This window comes from Thamnophis sirtalis, unplaced genomic scaffold (assembly GCF_051295495.1).
Source record: "Thamnophis sirtalis isolate CommonGarterSnake01/CBP01778 unplaced genomic scaffold, rThaSir2_p1.2 scaffold_9, whole genome shotgun sequence".
Lineage (NCBI taxonomy): Eukaryota > Metazoa > Chordata > Lepidosauria > Squamata > Natricidae > Thamnophis > Thamnophis sirtalis.
In genome coordinates this window covers 23,033,014-23,049,555 of record NW_028261389.1, presented here as the reverse complement: position 1 = coordinate 23,049,555, position 16,542 = coordinate 23,033,014, and the positions used below count along the sequence as shown (strand labels likewise).

The 16,542-nt window shown below is 37.2% G+C and overlaps 1 protein-coding gene across 2 annotated transcripts in view; it reads right to left on the bottom strand.

Annotated features, from left to right (window-relative positions):
- Window positions 1–457: 457 nt before the first annotated feature.
- MYBPC1 (myosin binding protein C1) overlaps window positions 458–16,542 on the bottom strand; it is a 105,175-nt gene continuing 89,090 nt past the window's right edge. For both annotated transcript variants that reach the window (XM_087723031.1, XM_087723032.1), the window contains 6 exons: window positions 16,257–16,396; window positions 12,996–13,155; window positions 10,933–11,069; window positions 8,008–8,194; window positions 3,590–3,629; window positions 458–1,108 (listed from right to left, as the gene is read on the bottom strand). In XM_087723031.1, the coding sequence (XP_087579157.1) occupies window positions 3,619–3,629; window positions 8,008–8,194; window positions 10,933–11,069; window positions 12,996–13,155; window positions 16,257–16,396 (635 nt within the window). In that variant the 3' untranslated portion in view covers window positions 458–1,108; window positions 3,590–3,618. The remainder of the gene's footprint in view (window positions 1,109–3,589; window positions 3,630–8,007; window positions 8,195–10,932; window positions 11,070–12,995; window positions 13,156–16,256; window positions 16,397–16,542) is intronic.

Genomic DNA, 16,542 nt, shown 5'->3' with positions numbered 1-16,542 from the left:
TTACCCCTAAATGGATAGGAATAGACAGGGGTGAAATTCAATTTTTTTACTACTGGTTCTGTAGGTGTGGCTTGATGGGCGTGGTGTGGCTTGGTGGGTATGGCAGGGAAAGATACTGCAAAATCTCCATTCCCACCCCACTCTGGGGCCAGCCACAGGTGGCATTTGCCGGTTCTCCAAACTACTCAAAATTTCCACCACTGGTTCTCCGAACTACTCAAAATTTCTGCTACTGGTTCTCCAGAACCTGTCAGAACCTGCTGGATTTTACCCCTGGGAATAGATATATGAGCGTATCTGTATCCCAGCCCACAATTCAGTGTTTGTAATTGCAAACCGAAAGCCAAGACATTATGAAAACAAAATAACACAAAATAACATAAAATAAGCATAAGAATTCCAAATACGTGGCTAGGTCATAAACACTTCAGCTTTATTGTACATCACCCCCAAAAAAAATCCCCTATAGTAGCTCAAAGAAATGGATTTCACAAATTAACAACAGGGAAAAACCTTTTTAACTTGAGATTCATTCAGCTTAATTAATGGTTAAATGCTGTAAATCATGTGTACACAGGAGACATGTCAACCTATAATTTGTTATTTGGTTTTCAAAAGAGGTATGTTCTGATTCCATCGTTATTGGGTGTCGCAGCATCTGCTTTTCCCAAAAATTAAAACATAAATTAGAAACTAAAAATGAGCTTTCATGCATATATGTTTAGCTTTGTCTTCTTTTCTGCATTAAAAAAGAGAGGGGAAAGAGAAGGAAACAGAAATACACAACGGTACAAAATGCAGGTAAGCATCGGCTTATTTCGTTAAACTTCAAAAAGAAAAAAAAATAAGCAATCCATGCGTGAGTTTTTTTTCCCCACCAGCAACAGGGTGGGGGAAGACGGAAGGTGCGATATATATATGATTTAGGAGGATCACGGTAGAAATGAGAGGCTGCAGAGTGGCTAGCAGTTTCTGGTGCAGAAGCAGAGAAGCACTGGGGCCAGAATTTATTTTTTTCCATACTTGCTTGCTTCCATTTCTTTCATATACGACTGGGCAATATGTGGAGGTACCCCTTGCAGTAGTAGCCGGAAAAACGAAAGACCACCTGAGGACAAAACAATTATGAAAACAACCGAAAGGGTAGCTTTGATCTTTATACTTGCACACACTTGTGCAATTACAAAAGGAGAAATATACATTTTAGCAGGGCTTCCTTTAATGTAAATAGGTTTAGGGTTTTTAGACGGGGTTGCTCTCATTGCTATTTTTTTTTCTTTGAGTGTGAATGAAATAGATTCTTCCAAGAATGATAGGTCAGGAATTTTATGTTCCGTTGACCATTTTCCCTATCCATTGGATGGGAACATGATGAATCCAGCATGAAGTTGCTGCCAATAATGTCAAGTTATTCTTCTTGTGGCTGTCAAATTGTCAGGTACTCATCAAAGACTCATAGTGTGAGTCTTCATAAATTCTCCAAGCCAAACATGGTGAAGAAGCTTTGAAGTGAAGTTGTTTAGCTGTATTCTAATTATTGGAATAAGGGAATGGGAGAAGGAGAAGGAGAAAGGAGACTCAATAGGATGCTGGTGGATCCAGCATAGTGAAAGTCATCCAAAGTAAAACCTGTTATAGTATCAAGAATATTCAAAAGGCGAATACCAAGGGCAACCCAACACCTTTCTTCTGTAAACAGTAATGATATCCAGTCTATATTACATTTTAACCGTGTGACTGTTTTTGCTTCCGTGTTTCTTCTTTACAATTCCCAGTAAATCTGTTACACTAAGCCAGTGGTTCCCAAACTTGGCAACTTTAAGACTTGTGGACTTCAACTCCCAGAATTCACTAAGCTATAACTAGGGGAGGGTCAACACCCCCAAAATGGCGGGTGCAACTGGGCAGTCAAAGCCTCAGTCCTTTTTAACATGCATCACATGCACCCTATACACATAAAAAGGGGGATGGGATTTGGGTTGCCCATCTGTGCCAGCCATTTTGAAGCTGATGATCACCACCTCAATGTATGCTATTACTGCATTCGGTGACCTCCCTATCAATACTTTCACCACACTTGTCAGCTATCGAAACCAGGGGTGGGCTTCAAAAATTTCAGCAATGAGTTCTTCACACCCAGTTGCTGGGTGTGTGTTGCCAGGGTGGGCGTGGCCTAGTCGGCCTCATGCACCATGGCAGGTAGGGGAGGTTTTTTTGGCCTTCCCCAGGCTCTGGAGCTTTCCTTGAGCTTCTGGGAGGACGAAAACTGTCTCCTCCAGGCTCTAGAAGCCTTCCAGGAGGCCGCCCCCTGAGCCTCCATGTGGGGTCTGCACTTACCTCACATCCAAAATGGGCTGCGTGGAGACTCCTGGGAGGGAAGGGGTGGGCAGGGCAGGGTGGACGGGATTGGGCAAGGGTGAGACTTGGAGGTTCTATGAATCAACCATAATGTTAGCTACAGGTTCTCCCAAACCTGGGTGAACCCATAGCAGCCCACCCCTGATTGAAACCATCCTATCTAGTGCGAATGGTTGATATTATAAAGTTGCAGTGGGACTTAATAAAATCTACCAGACCAGTAATGTAAGAATATGCATAAGCTGCCAACCCATGAAATATAGTAACTTCATGCTCATTTTCTTGAATTGTTTAGCAACGTTGGTATCATGAGAATTCTGTTCTAGGCCAGATTAATAGTCTAAATTCCAAGAAGAGTTACCTTAGCTTGTTGACATTCAGTGAAGTAACAATAGTTAAAAAACAAACAAACATTGAAATGCTTTGTTTTAAGACAGCTTTGGCTAGAGAGATAGAGAGAGAAAAAAACCATGCCCTTTTATAAAGAACTTACCTTTGAATGTTTGCACCATTAATCTCAAATGCAAGACTCTTTCAAAGCTCTATGGATTATATTTTACGATTTACTGTCACAGAGATACATATATTGCACATTCAAGCAAATAAAAATGCAAATGACAATTGTGCGCACAACCCAGCTAAAATGAAACTACTTGAGTTAACTTAGAGCAATTAAATGTTGTCAAAGATCTTTTTCTTTCTTTCTTTCTTTCTTTCTTTCTTTCTTTCTTTCTTTCTTTCTTTCTTTCTTTCTTTCACCTTTTATATCTGTGACACACAAAATCTGGCATGCTTTTAAACTAGTTCCTTAAAGTTGCTGTGATGTACAGTTTCAAGAAAAGGAGGTAAGAATTGGGTATAATTAAACAGTATTACTTCCTAGCTGCCTGAACCTTGGAGCAAATAACTGGCATTAGACGGTTCAAGTGCTGTGATGTATGCTTATTTATGTATAGTAAGCTGTTATCTTGGTTCATGCTTTATCACTCCCTCTATAGCTTGTTAGTATGTGTTGGCATTACAGCGGGAACTGCTATCACAAGCATTTATTCAGCAGATTCAGCGAGAGTTGTTAATTAACACAGTACAAATAATCAGTCCATTGCTACATTGGTTTTACTACCCCATTTTCATTAAATGACATAATGAAAATTATGCCATACTTTGGTAGGTTTTGTATGACATGACAACAGAAATAAGCTTCATATGCAGAGACCATATGAAAGCTTACCTTAGATGACACTATACATTCAAAAATCCTTACTGTGTAACTACAGGAGAGAGAGAGAGAAAGAAGTTGTAAGCACTTTACTTCCTAAACATAAACATACAGACTTTATTGAGTGAAAGTATGTCCACAGGGATGAAAAGATGATGATTTAATTCCTTAGTCATGTAAAACATGAAAGAGAGAGAGAGGAGAGAGAGGAGGGAGAGAGAGAGAGAGAGAGAGAAAGAGAATGAGAATGAGAATGAGAATGGAAAGACAATGGAAAGTCAAAAGATGAAGGGGTCTAGCACACTTTCAGCATTATCATTAATGTAGGAAGCTTAATTAATTATGCACAACACAAATGATTGGCTGCCACACTAATGTAAGAGATATAAAGGAGCCAATCTAATTGTGTCACTAATCTAAGACTAAAACAAAAATTAGGTTAAACTAAATTAAAATATTTTAATTAAAATTGGAGATATAGATATATGTACACGCACACACACACAAGTGTATCCAGAGTGTTTCTCAGTATAGGAAAAAGCCATATGCATAGCATTGAACCATCTATATCTGTATCTATTTTATTTGAATAACTACTAGGCAAACTTATCAAGCATTGCTACATAAAGATAACATTCCAGTATATACTTTTGCACAACAAAGCTGTATGTACTCTAAATTAGCCTTTTAAACTATGCCTTTTTGTAGGGGGAAATATTTTCTTAAAAATACAGTATAGTTAGCTACTAAATCATTATGTTACAGGTTATAATTCACTTTATACAATTTACTGCACATTCCTGTATTTCCTCAATAGTAAATTTCATGGTGTCTGTCAGAGCTTATTCTCAAGCGTGTAGACCTTCTTAATATACCACTAAATCATATGTTATCATTTCTATTCTTGACAATTTAAACACTGATGATGTGATTCTGCTGAGAGATTGTTTATTACTTATTCAGCTCCATTCTTCATAATTCTGTCCTTCTGAATATAAACTATTTAGAAATTATTTGTCAAACATGTTACATTTGTCATTGAAAAAACTATTTGATGTTGATTAAGATTTTTTTTAAAAAAACGAACTAAGATTATATTGATTTATAAATGAAAATTTAAACTTAGTTACTATTATCTAGACATTAATTACTATAGTCTGGATTAATTTGATCTTCTTTGTCCATGCCATAGAAGTATGCCATGGGGCAAAGATGAAGAACATGTATGAAATACACACTTATCATGCAAACACGTTTTATGTAAAAGGCAAGGGATAAAAGTTGAATATGATTTTAAACACCAGTTTCTGCTCCTCCAAGAAGATTGTTTTTTTTCTGGCAAAATTTCTTCATAATATATCATTGCAGATTTATTGAGCAATATTTAATTTCCTTTTACATTCAGTTGCACCACTGTTTTAACAATATTAAGCTTCTTCTTCTTTTCTTTCAGCACTACAACACCAGCTGTAATTCTTTTAAGCTTCCTTGCAACACATAGAAAGAAAAAAACATTCTGACCAATATTAAGCTGCAATGAGTGATATTAAAGCATCTATATATCTTAGGGCACCATAATTAGAATACGCAATCTAGGGTAGTTCTATTGACACGGGTAGAATTTCTTGGAAATAATTAATTGTAACTTTGAGAGTGATCTAAAATGACTTGCTCAGTTGAAAATACTTGAGTCAGCCTGATTTAATTGCAGTGAGCCTTATCTTTTCTTTCATCTGCCAGGCCTTTGAAAAAGAAAAAAAAAGAAACTACCGTAGTCATCTCACTCTTTTTTTAATTATAAAGAATCAATACGTTTAGAACCACTCATCTTCTTTATTGGATGAATACCATGGAGAACTAGTTTCTTGGAGCTTATTCTGTTCGGCATCTAAGATGATGAATATCTCAGTGTCAGTTTAGGCAGAGGCAAGGACAGAGACTAAACAATGGGCAAAATTTAACAGTAAACCAATATCATTTCTCCCACAACTCCAAACAGTTATTGTAAGTTGACTTTGACTTTTCCAAGCGTTGCCATTCTGGCTAAAAACCTGGAAGGTGTTATCCAGGGGTGAAATCAACTTACCTTCGCTACTGGTTCGCAAATATGAGCCCGTGCGCGCTCACTTCACATGCACATGCCATCTCCGCGCATGTGAGGACCTTCTGCACATGCCCAGAGCATCAAAAATGGGACATGATGATGTCCGGGCAGGTGGGTGGAGCCTCCCACCGCCACCACTACCGGTTTACCCGAACCGGATAGAACCGGCTCAATAGCACCACTGGTGTTGTCCCTACACATCCAGAAGGTGCCTGGATGGAAAAAAGATATTCCTTGTTTTTCAGCAGGAGAGGAGAAGAAATATTGATTGCCTCAGAAGCAGTCTTCACCCAGGAAAAATGCAGGGGAAGGAGTTAAACCTTTCCTTGTAGTATCTACAGGAATTTGTCTAAGGGGCTTAGACAAATTCAAAGCCCTTATACATCAGATTTCTTGGATTCCATTTAAAGATGACTAGAGTGGATGCCTGAGAACTTCTAACTTTCAGAGGGCCCCATGTACAAGTAATTATGAATCAAAGTGCAAATAGAAAAACAAAATTGGGGCCTAGTTATGATTATCACAAAAGCACCATACATGATTGTTCTTCTGCATTAAAGTCCTTGACTGATTTTCCTTACTCCTACAGTGTTTGACATATTTACCCCATCCCCTCTTAAAATGAATTAAACAAAAGAAGGTACTTAGTTTGTGTGAAGCCATATGATTTTGAATATCTGGAAATGTGTCTTCATATGAAAGCCTTATAGGTAAATTCATAGGTTTACCGAGGATCGCTGAGTACACTAACTCTTGCTAGGTGTATATTTGTTCAGAAATAAATAGCAATCGTAATAGCAGTTAGACTTATATACCGCTTCATAGGGCTTTCAGCCCTCTCTAAGCGGTTTACAGAGTCAGCATATTGCCCCCAACAACAATCCGGTTTATGGAAATAAATCCCACTGACATCAACGGGGCTAACTCTGAAGTCATTGAAAATGTAACTGATGACCTGGAAGGCTATTTAATTAAATGTCCAACCACTTCAGCAGACTGAACTGCCCTAATGATAGATGATCATTCAGGCAATGAATAAAATGTATTGGATTTCAGATAATAAATATTAAGCAGAAAAGGAAGAATGAAGAAAGAGATCAAAACTAAAACAAAAAACCCAGCACAACTGCAGTGAAATGTTTAGTAGACATCTCTTTATGACTGCAAGAAATTGGCAACCGTGCTTTCAGTATGGAGCCTTTTTAGTCTTTCCTTCTCTAGGTAATGAGGAGGAAAAATAAATAAAGAAAACTGGAATGTGAAGAAGAAATTTGGTTATATTTGACTAGGACTGATCAGCCTTCAGTAGCTTCTTTCCAAGGAAACTGGATCAACTCTTGCACTTCTAAAATGTCTCAATGCTCATAAATGGAGTAAGTCATGGTTACTAGTGCCATAGACACTAGACACTATGAATGTCCCACGGTGGCATTCTTTGCTAGATTGAAATGAAACAACCACATATAGAATTTGCGGAAAGCATACATTTAGATGTTTATGAATGAGTTGTCGTTCTACTATCATGTGACGTGGAAGAGTGAACTCCTTGAAATGATGGCATGCCTTCTGTGCAGAAAAGTAAATAATAGAGAAACTGGGACAATCAGGAAATGTAAATACTACATTGCCAAAGACAGCTCACTTCTATCTTGCTTGAGTCATTGGGCAAGATAAAGAAAGTACACAAATTCCAAAGCAAGTAAAATAATAAGCTAATAATACATTAACTAAATCAGTTAATGCTTCATTGGATTTTCAATGTCATAACAGTATAATTATGGAACTAATTAAGATTGAAAAGTAAGAAACAAAAGCTAGACAGTCCCAAAAGGCAGAAACTAGTGAGTCTAGAACCTATATAGATTCTACAGAGAATGTGCATTATAGAGTATTTGTACGAGCTCAGTGAAAGAAAGTAATACTTAAACTGTTCCTTAGATTAGATCAGTTTGTAACTAGATTATTTTACAGTTAAAAATGGAACATCCTAATCCAGTTTCTAATCTTCTTTATGTATTACCTTACTATGGAAACATCCCCAAGAGGTATTTATGATGGAGGTGCAGATATATTTACGATATTCAAAAAGCCATGTTGCATAGTCTCCGTATGGCATAAATATTTGATCCAAATATTGCTATTACTTTCCATGGAATTAATCTGCCAATTGCTCTTTTCATATTCTTCTCTTAACATTTTATTTATGTAAATGTGTTTTCCCGCAAAGCAAAAGAGGCAAAAATTGTCATCATAAGGAAGGCATCTTCCTCCAAGCTATTTTTTTTATACCAAAGAAAATTACCCCACCCAACAGAGACCCTCTTACCTCTGACTTCCAATTTGCATTCAACTTCAGCCTCACCAAGACTGTTGACTGCCCTGCAAGTATATGTGCCACCATCATAGGGGCTGGGTTTCCGAATCTCCAGTGTACAAACACCCTGGTTACTAAACATTCTGTAACGTGGGTCATTCATAATGACCATTTTATTTTTCATCCATGTTATCTTGGGCTGCAGTTAGAATATATGGACAAAGAAGATAGGAAATTAAACATCAAATTCCTTTTTTGTAGCATAATGCTAATATCCAGTGGTGGGATTCAAATAACTTAACAACCAGTTCTCTGCCCTAATGACCAGCTGGGTAGGCGTGGCTCGGTGGTCATGTGACCGTGTGGGCGTGGCCAACTCAACATCACTCAGGTCGATGGGCCTTAGCTGTTACAATGTAATAAGGGTTAACCGGAGATGCAGTTTCTGTAAGCAGGGCAATAAAGATTAGGCTAGAAACAACACCAGAATGTTTCCTTCCTGCCTTCCTTACAGGATTAGCCCTGTAAACTGGGGAAAAAACAAAATAAGATTTCTTTCAACAGTTAGTTCTCCGAACTGCTTAGAAAGTTAACAACTGGTTCTCCTGAATAGGTGCAAATTGTTTGAATCCCACCATTGCTAATATCTGATGTTAATAAAGTGGATGGTCTATTTTCTGTTTAAGGACATCTTAAAATAGGGGCAGCTATCTTGAATGGTACAACAGCACTGCAATATATTTCAATTTCTACAGCTAGATTGTGGGACACCCTTCTCAAGCATGATTTTTTAAATACAACATTTTACATGCATTTTTACTAAACATATGGTTTTCATATTGCACCAGGGGGGAAATGTTATGGGTTCAGGCCGGTTCGCCCAAACCAGTAGTAAAAAAATGCTTTAAAAAGTTTTTTTTTAAAATTCCAACCATCAGCTGTGCGACAATCAGCTGTGCTGCACGATCGTTGGAACTTTTGTTAAAAAAAACTTTTAAAGGCATTTTTAACTATCAGTTTGGGAGAACCGGTAGTAAAAAAAATGGTTTAAAAAGTTTAAAAACTGTTCTGACAATCGCACGGCACTGCGGATTGTCACAGATGATTGTCGGAACTTTTTTTCTTACTTTGTTAAAGCATTTTTAAACTACCAGTTCTCCCAAACCGGTAGTAAAAAATGCTAAAAAAAGTTTTTAAAAAAGTTTGGTGCACATGCACATGGGTAGCAGACTTCAGAGCATTTCACCCCTGCATTGCACCATTAAAAGTATTAAACAAAGGTGGTTATTTTAATATTTCCAATAAAAGCAAAATCCCAAAACTGCAGAACCGGAAGAATAGCTAATATAAATTCTTTCATCACAGCAAGATTTTCAAAAATCTATCTGTCTTCCCAATATAAATATATTTTCTTTGGGAATAATATACAGGAAATATTACTAAACAGTTTTTTCCTCATTTTAATTAGCAGGAAATAGGTTTCATTGCCAAATGTCAGGTTCCTTGCACAGAAATAGAAACAAGTCTGAGCAAAATCATAAATCTGACATGTGGTTTAAATAAAGATATCACATGCAATTTATGAAGTTTCGTGGTAGGTATTATAAATTTTCCCCCTGATAAATTGCATTCATGCTAGCTTCCAATTCTAAGAAAAACCAAGATAAGTACCAGGTTAAGGAAAAGAGGTGAAACACAATGGGTAGAAATGGGGAAATAAAGGTTTGTATTGGGGCAAATTTTATATTTTGATGAAATTATCTATTTTGACGAAATTATCTATTTTGTGGAGAGTGATGTAGCAGAAGAATAAACAGTTTACCTGGTAACCAGTATATTTGAGTGGTCAGTTTTGCATTTACAGCTATGGATTTTCTAGGTGCCATTACAATTCGGAACAGGGGAGATTACATGAGTTACAACATCATTTGTTATCTCACAGGAACACCTTTCTCTCTTTTTCCCCAAAATTCAAATTTCAAAATATTTCAAAATATTTATTACAGTCAACAACCAGTACATTTCCCTATATTAAGTACAAAAAAAACCAAGTAGTGCACAGAAAGTTCTAGATGATGCAGAACCCTAACAGTTGAAAAATAATTAAGGAGAAAAATGGAAGGTATGTCCTCAACATGCACCAGGTAGGTAACCTTTCCCCTAAAAACCTCCTCAGCTGCAGAAACTGAACATCACTTATAAATGTTCCGCACCTATGCAGAGCCCCATTAGAACCTATATGTATAATGTTCAAGAAGTGAGATGAAGAAATAACAGTCTTATACATCAGTGTTTCTCAATCTTGGCAATTTGAACACGTGGCCGCCAACTCCCAGAATTCTGGGAGTTGAAGTCCACACATATATGTACCACAGCAGCCCACTACTGAGCGGTGGCCTATTTGGAATTGGGCTGCAGGAGCGGGTGGCCGGAGTGCTCATGTGCAGCTCAACTCGTGTTCACGACATGCTGGTAGGCACTTGCATGGGCATGTGCCAGCCCACAACTTGCACAAGGCCTGCGTGAATGCACAGGGCTGTATGCTCATGCTGGCCCACCATTCGCGCAAGGCTACATAAATGCGCACTTATGCGGTCCAGTTCCTCTCTTCTCCCTACAGCCGGGCCGCCAAGCAACAAAGGTTGAGGACCGCTATTCTACATTACACATATAGGTTCTCCAATGGGGTTCTGTACATTTGTGGAACTTTTATATGTGGTGTTCAGTTTCTGCAGCTGAGGTGGCTTTTAGGAGGAAAGGTTACTTTGCCCGGTGCATGTTGAGGATCTAGTTGGCTGGGAAATTCTGCGAGTTGAAGTTCCATACTTCTTCACACTGCGAAGGTTGAGAAATACTGTTGTACGCAATTTGCCTTATCCACATCTTTTTAAATTCTCTTGTGTATTCGTTGTGATTCTTAATAGATGTGTATCTTACCTTTGGATTTCCTCGGACACTGCAGTTCAAAGTTGCATTATAACCAGATATGGCATATGTATTAACTAAAGGCTGAGTAAACATTGGTGGTTCAGTGAAATTGAAGTCCTCATAAACTGGATTTTTGTATACTTTACCTGCAAAAGAAAGTTCAAGAATTGCTAAAAGAATGTTGTAAAATGTTCACTTCCTCAGTTGCTACCTACCTAAGAACAAAGTTTATCAGTAAATCGTGCAACTGTGTAATACTTCAGATCTGGCTTGTGAAAGCACTGACATGCAAATGTAGTGTGTGCTTCTAATTCTTAAAAGCAGCAACTTTATTTCCTGGGTCATGAAGCTAACCTCTGTAGCTGTCCTATAATCCTGGGAAGAGATACTGCACAGTACATCCTGTTCATTTGTCTGCAGCCTACTTTATAACCGATCCACAATAAAAGATACATCATCAAAGATTTCTTCCTTCAAGAGTTCTAAAATGCGAGTTCAACCTTTTTTCCATCACATTTATAGATGGCACTAAATATAAAGAAATTGAACAAGGAACTTTGAAAATTCTGTGTTTTGTGGACTCATAATCTAACTATCTATAATTTATACAGATTTTCTTCGTTTCTTTTTTTTAAAAAAAACTTCTTCATCTTTCTTGCCCATTGATTTTGTGGGGAGGGATTAAAAAGGAAGAAGTTTGTCATCTAGAACCTCAAAGAATATAAATGAGATTAGAGGAAGGAAATGTTTTTGATTAGTTGGACATTCTGATTGGCTAGTAGCTGTTTTCCACCATTGCATCCCTTCCCTGATGGATTGCAGATTATCTTTCAAGAAAATGATGAAAATGCACTATCGTTGCCTAAAACATGAACTAACCACCACCCCTTCTCCCTCCAAGGTAGCAAAACACCGTGATCAGTGAATACTGGTGTTCTGAGTGGATGCAAGGCTGAAATTTTCTCTTGTACAGGCAGTCTGAATTAAATGTCCATAAGATCCTTAAATCTTCCTTAAAGTACAGTGGTAGTGCACTTAAATAGTTTTGGATAAAGTGCTGTTATTGGAAAAATTTAAGTCACTTTCCTGACCATGTTTCTCTATGCAAAAGAGGTCAGTGGTCACAAATGATTTTTGTTTGATATTGATAATTATGGTACATTCAGAATTAAGGAAGTGAACACAGATTAACACTTAACGCAAGGTAGAGTGACGAAGGAAAAACCTGGAGTGCTGGTAATTTTCAACTTACAACCATTTGTGTAAGTTGACAAGTTGACCATTCAAAGATACAATGGCACCGGAGAAAGTGGTTTCTAGTTAGCCCTTGCACTTATGACAGTTGCAGTATGTCCATAGTTCCCAAGATCAAAATTCAGACACTATGCAACAACAGTTGCATCATCCTGGGATCATATGGTGACATTCCCAGCTTGTGTTCCAACAAGCAAAGCTAATGGGGGCAAGCCAGATTCACCCAATGACAGTCAGAGTCACTTAACAACGACAATGGTTCATTTAGCGACTATGGCCCCAAAAGGGCAGAAAATCAGGCACTTACCAACTGTTACTGTGAGTAGGTGGTTAGATAAATATTTCAAAATAAATAAATAAACCACCAATTCTATTTTACTAAGAACCTACAGGACAATGTTATGCAAAATCCACATGAGATACCTTGCTTCCAATCAGTATTTTTGAAAATTAGATATACCGTAATACCTATACTTTTTAGCAGATGGTATGCATGAAAACAAATCCAAATAATGTTAACATTTTTTTTCTCTTCCAAATGTAGATGTGTTTATGTTACAGGTCAAACAAGAACAGAGTCTCCATTATTTTATCCTTTCCCTCCAAACTGTAGCATATTTTTTTTCTTAAAAAAAGAATAAGGTATTTTCAATGTTTACTATTAATATGATTGGCTATCCTACATAATGGTGTGGTTGCTAAAACTATGCAGCTTAATATAATTAATAGATTAATATAAGCCTCCCATATCCCTTTTAACTGATTTCCATTGCCATATTTGTGTCTGATAGTTCAGGAATTTCAGAGTTTTAGCTAACCATCCTTAGCAATCACAGCACTTTCTGTTGTTCTTGTGGCATCCTCACTGAGGCCACACATATTTTCAGAGAAAATGCGGAAGAAATACTCATTTCCGATTACAAGTTCAGTAATAGTAGCTGCAGTCCGGTGATAATGTTCAATGACGGTGTACCATTCCTGAAAGATAGAACAAATTAAGCTGAGCTTGTAACGCCATAAAAGTTAGCCACTCAGGGGTAGCCTGGCTAAGACATCATCCTAGGAGTATCTATCTGTATCTGTGTGTGTGTATATATATATATGTATGTATGTGTATGTGTATGTGTATGTGTATGTGTATGTGTATGTGTATGTGTATGTGTATGTGTATGTGTATGTGTATGTATGTATGTATGTATGTATGTATGTATGTATGTGTATATATATATATATATATATATATATATATATATATATATATATATATATATATATATATATATATATATATACACACACACACACATACATATACACACACACACACACACACACACACACACACACACACACGACTTTGTGCATGTATGTTCCAGCATAATTCTGGGACACCTCAAGCAATTTCAATCAAACTTGGCACACAGACGACTTATTCTCTGGAGAAAAAATAATGTGGAGATAGCCCTAACACCTTTTGGGGTGTGTGTTCTGTTAAGATGCAGCTTGTTGTGCCCTTAAATGGCTTTTACTGTACTGCAGTAAAAGAGATTCTACTGTACAGTGCAGTGGAGTTGCCATGGTAACGGCTTCACAGTACTTCACAAGGGGGCTCCCTCTGATAAGGGAGAAAATCCAACATTAAAAATTAAATTTGGTCCGGACATTTTCCTCCTATAAATAAATACCTGGACACACCAAAATAGAGGGGAAATGAAAATAAACAAGCTATTTTTTAAAACACATATCAAATTGAACAGAGAATGCCAGTGAGCTATATGGATTAAAGCACTACGCTAGACACCAAGAAGCTGTGAGTTCTAGTACTTCATCTAAACATAAACCCTATTGGGAAATTGGGCCAGTAGTTCTCTCTCAGCTGTTTGAGGGAGATCAGATCAAACCACTTCTGAAATCTTGCCAAAAATACTGCCAAGACTTGTGCAGGAAGTGGCCAGGAATCAAGACTGATTTGAAGGCACCAAAGTCAACAAATTGAGGAGACTATAAAAGACTGGCATTCTCTCTTCAATTTGATATGTGTTTAAAAAAAATAGCTTGTTTATTTTCAATTCCCCTCTATTTTGGTGTGTCTATGATTCTGTTTCTCAAGATTTCATGGTGTGAAAGGAAATCTTTTGACCTGCTAGCTATTCAGTTGGACAAGTTATGAATTCCCACAGTGCCTAAAGTATACAGAAAAGGGATATCTCTCAGCGGCCCTTTTTTGCCAATTTTTTTTTCATCTAAACATACATATTTTGTGTATAGTGCATTGACTGGGTCAAGTCTTTTTTAAACAACACTAACAATAATAATACAAATCAGTATGTAGTCCTAATCTTCCAATAACATTCTCTTTTCATAATCCTTTATCATTTTCCAATTCATTTAAACATAAATAACATTTCTTTACACCATATATTTATTATCCTCTACTAAATACTATTATATAATATTTTAAGAATTACTCATTATTCCACCATAACTTCAATATTCCAAATGTGTAGGATTACTAATAACGCCAAATATTAACAATATTTAATCAATCCCAGGAGTATATCTCAAGATCCGCACAATTTCCAATCCTTAATATTTTGAATTCACAATCTACTTTAACACACTGTAAATGTTAAAAATACAATTAAATTTCCTAATCCTAAATTTCCATCTACTAGTCTTAAATTATTTTATATATATACTACTATTTCCCTGTTGGTATTTCCCCATTTTATTAATATATTTTCTCATTATCTCTTAACCTTTTAAAAATCCCATAATTTATTGACCTATTAGACAGCCTTTTATATATCTCTCTTGGAATCTTATAGCTCTTTTTGATATTTTTGTGCCTACTCAGCTGGCCTTTCTGATGTGTGTTATGGAATCCCCTCTGGTCTGCATTGGAATGGTCCATTTTGGAGGATTCTTAATCAGGGGTGGATTGCTGCTGGCATTGCTGCTTATTCGGTGCCTCAAAATATTTTGCTACGCATGCGTGCGCATTTGCAAATAAAAAGGTCAACACAGGCGCAAAACCTTAAAAAATGAAAACAAATTCATCTGAAAATTGTTCTGCGCATGCGCGCCAAACAAGATAGTGGCCCCATAGGAGAACCGGTTCAGGGGCGTGGCAGACATGGGTCGCTGCCAGTTTCAGCAACCCAGGTTGCCAAGTTGCTACTGGTTCATTTGAACTGGTCCGAACTGGTAGGAACCCACCTCTGTTCTCAATGCCACCAGACATGCTTCGGGCTGATTACGACCCCCCCCCCTCAGTGCCACTCAGTCTGTTTCATGCTCTTTTATGAGGCAGGAATGAGGTCTCTGCAGCCTGCTCCAGGGCTACCCCCCAAAAAAAAATTCTCTTGGCTTTTTGGGTTGGCAAAAAGACAGGTTTTTCTCAGCCTTCTCCAATCATGTGAGCTCTGAGGGGAAAATGTTAAGAGGGGCTCTGAACTACTACAAAGCATAGAAATCTCACTCCTGCCTTACAAGCATAGGAATAATTGTGAAGCACATTTAAGTGATGCTTTGTTGACAGCTTCATCAAAGCAAAACACCCCTTCAAAGATCCCTAATAAATAATTTTATTTTCCCCCTTTATTTTCAGCTATTTTCAATTAGCCACTAACTAACTTAGAAGTCTTATATGACCTCCTTTAACACTGTGTGTCTCTGGGCAGCTAACAAGAATTTATAAGAATAGCAACAACACCTATGAGTAAATTATATACCCGCAGCCAATATAATGCAATAGCTTAAAGTCTGACTCAACCCCCATCCCCCAGAACATGCAAATTATTATATATAAAGAAGATACACAGAAACAAATATGTGAGGCTGTAGTGAATCATTTGAAGGTAACAATACTAGGAACAAAGACAACCTGCCAAAAATACTTGTCATGTTTGCACAAGGTATTTTATAACAGTGCCAGTTTAAGAGGCATTTAAATGGCAGATATTCCAGTTTTCAAAAGTAATTTAGATTCACAAATAATAGCAGTGTTTTGAGGCAGCCTTCTATGTGAAGACCAGGTGACTTATCCTGAGATTCACCATGTTAGAAAGTCTACCTACCATACTCTTTTTGTCTGCTTTTTGAATTGTGTAGCCAATAATGTTGGCATTGCCATCATCTTTTGGTGGTGTCCATTCCAAAGCAACATTTTCTCCCCAGACATCTGCAATTTTTACTACTTGGGGTGGACCTGGACGATCTGCAGCAGTAAAGAGGAAATATTAACAGTATAGGTAAAAGTCATTTTTCCAGCTTGTCTCCATTTGGCAGGTTTTAATGTTCTTTTAAAGTGTGTATCAAGTTTATAATTTTTAGGTGGCCAAAAGTTTTGTAAGGTGGCATTTC